The 12,808-nt window shown below is 35.0% G+C and overlaps 1 protein-coding gene across 2 annotated transcripts in view; it reads left to right on the plus strand.

Annotated features, from left to right (window-relative positions):
- The window catches only part of RALGPS2 (Ral GEF with PH domain and SH3 binding motif 2), a 163,083-nt gene that overhangs the window by 81,962 nt on the left and 68,313 nt on the right, over nucleotides 1-12,808 (plus strand). For both annotated transcript variants that reach the window (XM_068541309.1, XM_068541310.1), the window contains exon 8: nucleotides 4,678-4,804. In XM_068541309.1, the coding sequence (XP_068397410.1) occupies nucleotides 4,678-4,804 (127 nt within the window). The remainder of the gene's footprint in view (nucleotides 1-4,677; nucleotides 4,805-12,808) is intronic.

Consider the following 12,808-nt stretch of genomic DNA (forward strand, 5'->3'; position numbering starts at 1 on the left):
ATAAAATATTCATGTGGAACTATAAGGTCAGAGCTAGGTATACAAGTTTAATAGAGCAGTTAGAGCTAGAGATAACATTTTTGCAATCATCAGCATAAAGATAGTATTTAAAACATGAGATTGTAATCAACAAAGGAAATATCACGGGTAGAAGTTTTCCATAGTCAGGTAAAGAAAGTGTTTCAAGAAAGAGTGCTCACCTGTGTCAAATGAGAACTTTGAGATGACCATTGGATCTGGCAGTTGGAAAGGATTGGTGACCTTGGCAGAGGTGGCTTCAGTACAGTGGTGGGGTGAAAGACTGATTGAATTTGAGAGAATGGTGGAGAAAAAAATGGGGCAGTAAGTACAGAGAATGCATTTGAGGAATTTTGCTGTAAAGGACTGGGGTGAGGTCCTGTAGAGAAATCTGGCAGTAGCTGGAGGGAAATAGGAGATTAAAGGTTTGTGGCGTTCTGTTTTCATTTTGAAGATGAGATCCATGACAATATATTTGTATGTTGGTGCGATGATCTAATATAATAGAATGAGGAAATAGTAAGAGAGCAAAGAGTCACTACAGTGATACCTACTAGATTAGGCACGAGGGAATGAGGTCCAGTACTCTAGTGGGGCAGGAACAGTTTATGCATTTTAACAGGAGAGAAGGGGATGCATTTGGTTACAGACACAGGTATGTTGGTAGATTTGGTGGTGGGATTCTGCAGAAGTTCTTCTGATGCTTTATTTCATAAGACATAAGAAGCAAGGTCATTAGTTGAGAGTGGGGGAGGTGTTGGGGGTTTGAAGAAGGAGGAAAGGATGAAAGTCATCTAGGAGAGTGTGAGAGTGAATTAACTAGGGAAACATTGTAGGTTTGGTAGGTCTTATGAAGGTCCACTTGAGATTTTTGGTCATGAACTTAGAGTGAAACCAGTCAGCAAAGTTATGTAGTCTCCAGCCAGGTTCAGGTGTTCAGCATTAACCTGGAGAAGTGCAGATAATTGTATTTAAGCAGAGATGGAATTTTTTTAGGCTTGTTTGTACCACAGAGGGGTCAAGGATAGTATAAGAGATAAAGTAGGCAAATGTAAAAGTTGTTTTAGTGATAGATGAGGAGTTTAACCCAAGCAAAAGGAAAGAGATAATGAACAATGAAAAGGTAGTATGGTAACTGGTGGAAATCCTGGTGCCCTCAAATATTTTTTGGGTTCAGGATGTCCTAGGGAGTGGAGGCTGAGTGGTGGACGATAAGATGATTCAAAGAGGAGTGAAGAAACTTAGAAACCAGGGTATTGGGAGTATCGTCTGTATGCAGACTGCAATCATCAGGATATAAGAATAATATTGGTTCATAGACTCTTTTTCTCCAGCTACTAAAATCTTAATGGTGGGAAAATGACTTGTAGCTCTATTAATGACTGTAATGTAAGTGTTGTAATCTAGTGTTCTTTTGTCAAGTACTATAGCCACTAGCCACATGTGGCTATTAAATTTAAATCCTTAGGATTAAATAAAATTTGAAGTTCAGTTCCTTAGTCTTACTAGCCATGTTACAAATGCTCTAGTCACATGTGGCCAGTGGCTATTGTATGGACAGCACAGACGTAGAACATTTCCATCATCACACAAAATTTGATTGGACAGCACTGATCTAGTGCTTCTAATTAGAAGCTGGAAGATTTTGGGGAGGATAGTGTGATAATAAGCTGGAAGGAATTGTGAAGAGAAAGGAGGAAGAACGGCACCTAACTGAACTCCAGACTGATGTTACAACGTTTGTAAGAAAAGAAAGAGAATGCTTCAAGAAAAGGTCAAAGATGGGGCTTTTGCAGGGGACGGACCCTGAGTCCTAGAGGGTACAGTTGGAAAGAATTGGGAGGGGTAGCTCATCGGGTCAAGTTAGAAGATAATAAAGATCATATGAATGAAGAATTGAGAGTGTTTGGGGTTTTCTTTAAAACAGATAAAGGGAATGTACCAGAAAAAATCCTAAGTGGGGGAAATATTAGCAACGTTCGCTTTAACATCAAGGAAAAGGATGCCCATTTTCACCGTTTCTATTCAACATAGAGATCTTAGCCAGCACAGTCAGAAAAAAATGATTAGAAATAATAGGATTTATCCTCAAAAAATTAGAATTACATAGAGTTACCATTTATCCATCAATTCCACTTCTGGGTGTATACCCAAAAGAATTGAAAGTGGGGATTCAAACAGATATTTTTACACCAGTGTTCAAAGCAGCATGATTAACAATAACCAAAAGGTATGAACAATCCAAAAATCCAACAATGGGTAAATGGATATACAAAATGTGGTATAAACATACCATGAAATATTATTCAGCCTTAAAAAGGAATGAAATTCTGACACATGCTGCACCGTGGATAAATCTTGATGATAGTATGCTAAATGAAATGAGCTAGACACAATAGGACAAATACTGAATGATTCCATATATAAAAGGTACCAAGAGTAGTCAAATTGGTCGAGACAGAAAGTAGAAGGTGGTTACCAGGGACTGGGAGGAGCAAGAAGTGGGGAGTTACTGTTTAATGGGTATGGAGTTCTGGTTTGGGAAGATGAAAAGAGTTCTGGCCTTGGATGGTTGCAGTGATTGGCCGATAATGCTACTAAACTGTACACTTCAAAATGGTTAAAATGGTAAACATTATGTATATTTTACCACAACCTTTTAAAATAGTCTTCTGAAAACAAGTCTCTGCTATGCCACCCCATATTGAATCCTTTCAATCTGGTTATTGATTTGTTATGAAAATTCCAAAATATAAGTTATTTTTATACATATTAGACTGTGTGGTTCTTTAGTTTTGTGTTTCAGATGTGTCAAGAGCAGTTATGAGTTCCAAGTAATTTGTTTCTCCTGATACTGTACAAGAGTTTTAGAATGATTGACTTTGGAAAAAAAGAATAAGTTTCTTTTTATCCCTGCTATGTCATGTCAGTATATTTTGCATATTTAAATGCTTTGTTATGTGGGAGAGAAAAGGATGTTTGGATTTACAGGTCACTCAGCAGGGAGTTGCACCTAATCTTGAAAATGCCGATCAAGTGTGTTGAAGCTGGGCCACAGAAAGTTGTGAAACCAGTGTTTCAGACCCTGGAAAATCTACCTAAAACATTCAAGCAAAGAACTCCTTGAACTCTTGTGTTTTAAAGAGAGAGGGATATGGGTCAGACATTTTTTTGATAAAGATTATCCAACGATAATCTGCATCTTGGAGCCTGTGAAAAATAGATTCCAACATCAATACCAACTGTACTACTTGTAATACTAGAAAGAGCAGGTGTTAGAATTTTCTGTCTCCAGGACCAGACTGAGACCCTGAAAAACAGGACCTAGTCTTTGTGAGTGGATGACTGATGAGTGTTGATATGTTCTGCTTCTCCTTTGAATCTCAGTCACCTCAACTTTAAATCAATCCTCTGACTTTTCTGTTAACCTCATAGGAGAATTAGAATTTTATTGGTGGAAGTGTTTTGCCTACTATAAAATAACATAAATATTTTATGATACAAAGTGAAATCTGATTACATCATAATGAAATAGTAACTTCACATATTTAAAGAGAAAAAATTTTTTCCAGAGTCTTTGGAATACTTAAAAATACATATTTTCTGAATCTTTTAGTTAATGCCTTTGGGTGACTGACCTGCTTGTTCTTTTATTCCCCTTGATAGCTCCATTTTTTCTCAAAGGGCACCCACTACAAATCTCCTCGTCAAGCCTCCTAAAACAGCTGCAGTTGATTGATCAACTGTATGCAATATAGCACTGATCAAAGGGATCAAAGAAAAATATGTCTTGTCAAAAATCCAAACATGTAAATCATAGTTGTTTTTCTTTTTTAAATTTATTTATTTTATTTATTTATTTTTGTCTGCATTGGGTCTTCGTTGCTGTGCGTGGGCTTTCTCTAGTTGCGGAGAGCGAGGGCTACTCTTCATTGCGGTGCACGGGCTTCTCATGCTGTGGCTTCTCTTGTTGCAGAGCACGGGCTCTAGAGCACAGGCTCAGTAGTTGTGGCACATGGGCTCAGTAGTTGTGGCACACGGGCTTAGTTGCTCCGTGGTATGTGGGATCTTCTCGGACCAGGGCTCGAACCCGTGTCCCCTGCATTGGCAGGCGGATTCTTAACCACCGTGCCACGAGGGAAGCCCTAAATCATAGTTTCATAGTTACTGGTAGGACTAGCCATGATTAGATTTATCAAGGAAAATTATTACTTAAATTACGAAATGCAGTATTTATTTCTTAATGATTATGTAAGAATTATCTTTATCTTTGAAGAGGCAGGGGACAATGCATGAAAATATTTGGGCATTTGAGCTGAATATGAATACATAATTATTTTAAATTAGGAAAATGATTAATAAAAATTGTTTAGCCATTTAAAATAGTAAAGACAAGAAATAATGTATTATAATTTACTACTTAGTAAGTTAATTATTTTATGTACATACAAAGTATATTGTATTTTAAAAATAATGAATTTGGGTTTATTATATTAATAGACATGTTTGATTTTGTTTTATTTATATACTACCAAAATATAATTAAAGAAGATATAACTTTGAAATTAAAATTCAAATTTATAGTAAATATAACTCCAAGTCTTTGCTATAATAAAATTGGATTCGGAAATAACTTAGGCTTTTCTGTTTGTTTTTTAGTTATTAAGTCGAAAAGACAAAACTACCTTTGAAAAATTAGAATATGTAATGAGTAAAGAAGATAACTACAAAAGACTCAGAGACTATATAAGTAGCTTAAAGATGACACCTTGCATTCCCTATTTAGGTGAGTTACATCATGTGTGTTCATTATGCCTGGTTGTTGCTCTGCCTTAATCAGTAGTTTATATAAAATTCAATATATTTTAAAAGTTTGTGTATCCTTTAAAGAAATTAAAGGATTGTTAAGTTGAAAAAATAGACTAGAGGAATGTGTTAGCTTATTACCTGGAGTGTATTTTCATTTCTTCTTAGAGATGGACCATATGGTAAAGCAATATGTTTTACCTATTTTAGTAATGCTTTTAAAGAATGAACCAGTAGTTTGCAGTAAAGTTTAATGCTGTAAAAATATTTAACATTAACTAAAGAAATTGATCAAAAGGTTTAATGAATTTATTTTCAACATCGTGAGTTCTTGCTTTATGTAGTTGGCAGATATTTTACAGTGAATTATGAAAAGCAGTCTCAATGAATATTGGTGTTACTGTTTTCCTGGAAGAAATTAGCCGTTTAGCTGTGGAAATTTAGCTCAGTGCTGAGACAGACAAATCTGTATTTGACATATTATTTGCCTAAGAATGTATCTCTTTACTGTATATTTTACAGTGTTGATGAATTCCAAGAAATATTGAACCTAATAACATTATAAGATTATGTTCAACAAAATATGAATAGTAATGCCTTATTAGGTAGTTGAATAAAAAAGACTGAAACTATGCCTTTTTAAATGTATATGTAAATTTAAATACAGAAAATACTTTATATTATATATACCTAGTATATGCATTAAAATAAATTGGTTTGATCCCATGTAGAGAGTAATCAAATGATAACATTTGCTTTGTCCCAGTATCCACTTTGCTCCCCTATCTCCACTTTGTCTTTTATGTAACGACTCATACTGGATTTCACCGTAACTATTTTTGAAAATAATGGAAAAACCTGTTACTTGTTTAGGAGACTCTACAGTGTAAACTTTGAAGTCTTTACAATACCAGTGACCGGAACACAAAGTAGGGACAAAGACAGTTGATAACACTGTCATTCAGCTGCTCTACGGCATCAGCCTTAGTTTGTCAGAGAAGACTTGAACTCATTAGACCATTGTGGGACATTCTAGAATTCCAGTGGGAATGGGGAATGTTGTACACCCTGTGTTGAAGGCAGAATACTCCTATGCATTGTATAGATAGTGGCCACTACATACCATTTGTCTGTTTCTTTGATAAATAGTTCAGGGCCATGATAAGCATGACTCAATCAGAGAGGCTGGAAGCTGGATATTAGGAAAGACATTCTGCATGTGCTCCACTTTTTACCACTTGTCACCTTGGCTGTGCCCATTCTTGAAAGATGTAATTTGGGGAGAGGAAGAATAGAGGATTTTAAAAAGTCATCAATGTCTTCATACTCCATAAAAACATAAACTTTTTATAGCATAAAGAACATTAGACTGAGAACTGGGAACCATAAATTCCAAAATGGCTCTACCATACTAACTTTTCAAGTCATTGAATTGTCTTCTTTAAGCCTTGTTTTCTTTACCTAGAAGTAGCACACATAGGACCAGAATCATGTTCTTCTTAAGGCTGGCTGGGACCACAGTGGTCTCTTGTATCTAATTCACTTATATTACAATTGAGAAAACCGAAGTCCAGAAAGGTAAAAGAGCTGGCTCATAATCCTAAAACCTAGTTAATGACAGATCTGAAGTTCTGATCTAGCATCTTTCCAATTATAGCTGCTAAACTCTCATTCTAAAATTTACTGATTCTATGATTGTATTTTTTTCTCATCGAAATGTTTTTCTCAAATTTCATAATTTGTATTTTTTAGAAAAAGAGATTATTCCCTATTGAAAATGAGAAAATGACAGTATAAATCCTTGTGCTCTGATGTCTAGTTCAGAGGTCTTTGTTTTATATTTATTCACAGTGGAGACTTCAGTACAAGATTTGAAGTCGTCTGTGCATGTGCACATAAGCATACTCTCGTGCACGTACAGGGGCGGGGTGGGAAATCGTTGAAATAGTGGGATCTGGAAAGGTTTTCCATTAAAGAATATACCTGTTTTCTCCCAGCACTGGTACCTAAAACAGAGTAATTGTTCCTGTGGGTTAAAGCAAATGAGGCAAATATTGAGGTGCAGAAGTTGGTTTGGAGAAAATAATAGAACCATGATCTTTCCTGTGTCTTCAGTTTGGTCTCCATTGACTCCTCAATTCAGTTCTTTTTCACTTTATATATTCTCATGACCCAGAATCTCCCTTCTCACTATTATCTGTAATTTTGTGAGAGGTTGATGCTAGTTATGTCTGCTTATTGAAATTCTCCACTTGTAGCACCAGTCTTTCTTGATTTGCCTTCTACATTTCTGGCTTTTGTTTTATCGACTTCTCTTTCTCTGCCTTTCTCTTAAATCTGTTCTTATAAAGGTCTCAGTCCACTTCTTTTCTTCCTCTATACACTCACTTGGAGTAGTCTCATGCAGTTTTTTTCTGTATATCGCCTGATGACTCCCAAATCTTAGACTAGACCTGTACATCTAATTGTCTTTGTAATTCCTGCAGCCTGGTAACATTTTAGGTACTCAAATACTCAAATACTGATTGAATGAGATATGTATGGGTAACTCTTAAATTAGCATGTTCAGAAGTAAATTCATCATTTTCCCCCTTCTTCCATACCTGATCCCCCTCTTATTTCCTGGCTTAGTCTACTAGTGATCACAGTGTTGCATTATCTGCACTGCTCCACCACCCTAGAAACCTGGGGTTTTTGTTTTTGTTTTTTTTACTGGATTTCCCCTCCTCCACTTCTTATATTCTCTGTTGAAGCAAGATGCATGTTTCTGAGGGTTATTCAAGAATTAGAAGCCAAAAGGGGTGGGGGGAATGGCAAAAACTTAAGTTAAAATAGAGAACATACACTTTAGCATCTACATAATTTTATACATTGGATTCTTCATATAATTATTCATCCCTATACCAGTTTGTGAAGAAGCATCTGAGAATGTGAGATGATTGTGGAACATTTGACACAAACATTTGGTAGACTTGGGAAGGGGAAGTGAAACACTGAAACGTTTGTCAGACAAGTTATTGTGACTCAGTTTAGTTCATTTCCAGCATGAAAATCGTCTTTTTAATGTAGTGACAGTTTCGTTTTATCGCAAAGTTTGAGAGTAAATGTATTCATTCCATCTATCAAAACATACATGCTTTTCCTAAGAAAATGTGAGGCATTTTCAACTTCATACAACTTTTTGACTGCTTGATTTATTTATGTCATAGAAGCTGGTTCATGTTCTCATTCCTAATCTTCAATACCGAAGTGTGTTGAAGAATGAAGATTTTACAATAGTTTATATCCTGTTAATATTTACATTGTTCATATTTTGTTCTAATTTAAAATGAATTAGGATTGTGGTTTTTAGATTTAACTTTTCTTTATTTCAGAATTTTTTCCCAGTCATATTAAACTAGGCCCAGTGCAGATAGATGCCAAAAGTGTCAACATTTACAAGATGCTGTACATTTGATAGGAGAGAACCTGTCCCGAAGACATTTGAAAGATAATGCTCATTATTCATATTGGTAGCTTCTATTTAACTCTCTCTCTTCAAATATACAGAATTTGCATAATGCTACCCTTTATCCATTATGTCTGCAAAGGTTCTTTTGGAACAAATGTATCAACCAAAAGAATCTATCTACAGTGCACAGAGAAAAGGTGAAGGCTAATTATCTATTTCTTAACATGAGAGACGTGATCCAAACTAATGGTGCTTTTGCCCCTAAGAATTATGATCAGAACCAGCCATTCTTTGTGAAGCTTAAAAAAGAATATGGAGGTTTGTATGCTGACGAAACTCTTATTTTGATACTGCCAGGTTTATTTATAATTCAATGTGGATTAAATTATAAGAAGTAGAAAATGTTTTCTTGGCTTTCAGCTCATCATCCCTTGAAAAATTGTCTCTTCTGTTGGTTTGCATTCAAGGTAAAAATTAGTCAGCCTGGACAATATAGTGAAAAGTTCTTAGACTAAGGATACAGTTTTTCTGGAGAGAAATAGTTTGGCAAATCTCAAGGAAAAAATTGTTTTATATGAGAATTATTGCTTTAAATCTGAAAATCATTAACAGCACTCATTTGTTCTTGTCATTGGAGAACAATCTTAAGGAGCTTATTGAAGAATTTGGCATGGGAAGTTTTGCTTTGCTGGAGAGAGAGAAAAAGAACATTGTGCAAAAATAATTCAGTTGTATGAAACATGATAAATATTCTTTCATGTGCATTTTCTAACCTCATTTCTACTTTATTTATGTAATTTTGGGAAGATGCAGTAGCTCAACCAGCTTAGGTGGTTTTCTGAGAAGGAAAGCATATGTTTTTAAAACTATGGAAATAAGTTGTTGCAGTTCTATACATTGCTTTCTATTAAGTAGAAGCAGAATGTTACAGAGAAGTTTTTTTAAACTCTCCTGCCCTTCTGTAGGACATGAGTACACTGTTTTGATGTGTCTACGTATGACTCTGTCTCTTGTAGAGAAAGTCCCCTGCCCCAACTTAAAGATTTTCATAATAGGCCTTTTTTTTTTTTTTTTTTTTTTTTTTAAGAAGAGAAAAGCTGTCCTTATATCCATCTGTAATATGGGATATAGTGCCCCTCTCATCCCCTGTCCTCTGACAAGCACCATTTTGTTTTCATTAATCTCTTTCCCTCAGCAGTGTATAAGCCCTGAATTTGTCTTGGTCCAGGGCTCTATGTTTAGCATCTAGGATAAAAGCAGGCACTTAGTATTTAACACTTATTGGTTGACTTAATTAATTAAATGATCCCTTTCTGGCTCTTCCCATTGTTCCAGCAACTTCATTTGTTTTAAATGCAATACATTTATTTGTGTGCACTTTTTTATACAACTCCCTACCCACCCCCAGTTTTCTTTTGGTGCATCAGCTGGCCATCCAGTGTTTGCTTAGCACTATTCTTGGTGATAGATGTAGAGCAGGGATCGAAATGGACTTTGTTCCTTCCTTTGTGGAACTTAACATCTCTTTAATACCAAAGGCTCAAGTTGATGTCATTACCTTGTGAATAATCTCTCCTATATCCTGTGTCATGGAAGAGGTACATAACATTACCAGGCCTTGATAGTGGTGTCCTCATCACAGCTAATGAGATGTTTAAAACATGCCTAAACTTACAAGGCCATTCAGATTTTATCTGATCCTCTTTTATGTTTCACTAGTTTTTAACCTATGTTGATCTCTTAGTAGAATATAGTTCTTTAGTTTTACGTTAGTTTGAGAAATGTTTGCTAATCTGTGTATAAATATTTTCAAAAATAGTAGCTTTTTATTCACATTTCTATTCAGATAATTTCAACAAAGTCCAAAGCTTTCTGCAGCTCTCTGGGAATTAATGAGATTGTTTTCCTGCCCCTTTGGTAGAATTTTACTTGGTTAAATGTATAGAAGTCTCTGACACTGATCTCAAAAATGCCTAATAGTCAAAAAATGTCATTGGCTTTTCATATTTTAAGAGTTTTATTCCATTTTCCTTTCTTTGGTTTAATTTGTATATAATACACACCATGAATTACTTTACCTTATTCTTCTCATTAAGATTACATATTGAATTCTAAAACAGCAATAAAGCATGTTCAGTCATTTTCTTTTGAATCTTGAGAATGAGCTCTGACCAAATGGCAGCTAGCCCTAGCTTTCTCTTTAGCCAAAATTACATTCCCATTTTCCATTACCTCATTTATATCCCCTTTTACCCTCATTCTTTTTTATATATTTAAAATTCTTCTAACATTCTTTAATGGTATATTTTCTGAAGTTTACTTTAGACCACTCAAAGACTTGTGATATAAAAGGGCTGGGGATGGGGTTACATTGATTTCTTTCCCATTTTCATAGTTTTTCTCTTAAGAGCCTTATATCTTTAAAAAATATCATGTGTAGAAGCTATACAGATCTGCATTTTAATGATAAACAGAATCAGGTTCCCCCAGTTCCAACAGCTTTGCCAGTAGTGTTTCCAACAGCTGATATTTCAGTAATGCATTTTGTAAATTTTTTAGCAAACCTTAACAGGAGACTAATAATAAAAATCTTAATAAGTAACATTTATTTGCAACTTAATCCTCTGTGCCTAACACTGTATACTTTACATAAATTATCTAATTCTTAACAACAATTTATAAGGTATGTGATATTATTCATATAAGTGAAGAAACTGGGACAAGGGAGGTTAAATTCACTTGCTATAAAGATATGCATTATAACCATTTCATTTATAGTTCAAAGAAAGCATTGTGGAATTATATTAATATTTTGGAAATCTGTCTTTAGTTTTAATTTTGAGTTCATTCTTCAGTCTTTCCTGTAATTATCTATAGAATTACGATGTAATAACTATTGACCCCACTGATAAAATTGAAAACTGAGCTTATTTTTAGATGGCTTTTTTGAGGAGGGGTCATGGCATCATCGTAAGTGGAGTCATTCTTTTCTTACTTAGCTATTTTCTCAGACACTAAAATAAAAGACTAAAAAATTGTTAGGATGTAATAATTTTTAACTTACCATTGATTAATTTAAGTATATAAAAATCATATCACATTAGTAAAGGTTTACAAGTAATTTGAAACATTTTCATGACTGTGGAAGTTTTTACAGGCTTATTATATTATTACCAGTAGGAGTCCTAAGAAATATAATGCTAGAAGAATTAGCACTCCTGTATCATGACTCATAGAGTCAAGTGAATATTAGACTGAAAATTTGATCTTTTTACTCAACCAGGCTTGGAGCCTGAGGATGAGCTTGTTAGTTCATATCTACTAAATTTCAGGATGGTTTCTAATAGTGGCCTTATCCAATATCTCATGTTTTAAAAGTCTACTTCAGAGATGCCAAGTTTCCTTGACATTGATGGTATCCCATTGAGTGGAGAATAGAGTCTTAAGTCATTCTTAGGATAAGCTTCATTTCATTTATTAAAAATAGCTAAGCATAAATAATCCTTCTATAAACCAGCTGCAAGGTTATAGCTCAATCTTACTGAAGGTCAAGCAACCACACCTTATTCCTTGGTAACCTGTAAAGTAGCTAGCTATCGGACCTTGCCTACCATACATGTGACTTATCTAATCTCTCACAAGATTCTCGTTAGGCTGAAATCCCTTACTGTGGCTATTCTTACCTTAATTTTTCTTATGGCCCATTCTCTTAACTACCTGCCATAACAGCTGGCATAGCTCTGTTAGGTTTGCAAATGAAGATCATGGATCAGTGTAAGTTTGCACCTGAAAATTTGGATATATTGTTTTTTAGTACATTTATTACTCACTCTGTGCAAGGCACCATGATAGGTAATGCAGAAAGTACATAGATGAGCAGTAGTAATCTGGTAGTTAAAGGCTACTGAGTACTTACTAGTGTCAGGCATTATTCTAAATGTTTTACCACATGTATTACCTCCTTTGATTTTCACAGTAACTACGTGAGTTCTAGGTACTGTTGTTATCTCCATTTTATAGATAACAAAACTGAGGCAGGAATAAATAAATTGCCCCAGGGAACACATGTACATGGTAGATTTGGGCCACAAACCCAAGCAGTTCTGCCTTTAGGACCTATGCTTAGCTATGATATAATACTGCTTCTTATTCCTTGATCCCAAGGAACTCAGTTGCCTAAGTCATTCTCAAGCTTTCCAGGAACTTCAGAGCAGAGCTATATCACCTCTATAAAGGAGAGCACAATGGACCCTGTGGCCATGGCAGTTAGCATTCAGCACAGTTTTCTAGTTTGTTGACTTTCACATGATTCTAGCTTTAATAATATTCCTCTTCTGTGAAAATTCTCTAAGACTTGTCTTTAATAGGGTTTTGGATGTTTAAGTGAAATGCTGTAGTTCTGCAAATAAATGGAATGCCCTAGTAAAATTTTATTCAGTTAAGATTTGATGAAACAATTAGATGCCTAATTTCACCCAGAAATCTTACAGCAGATTTTTCTGGTTCTGGGGTTGGTGGAGAGGGACTTTAAAG

Source organism: Eschrichtius robustus, chromosome 3 (assembly GCF_028021215.1).
Source record: "Eschrichtius robustus isolate mEscRob2 chromosome 3, mEscRob2.pri, whole genome shotgun sequence".
Classification (NCBI taxonomy): Eukaryota; Metazoa; Chordata; class Mammalia; order Artiodactyla; family Eschrichtiidae; genus Eschrichtius; species Eschrichtius robustus.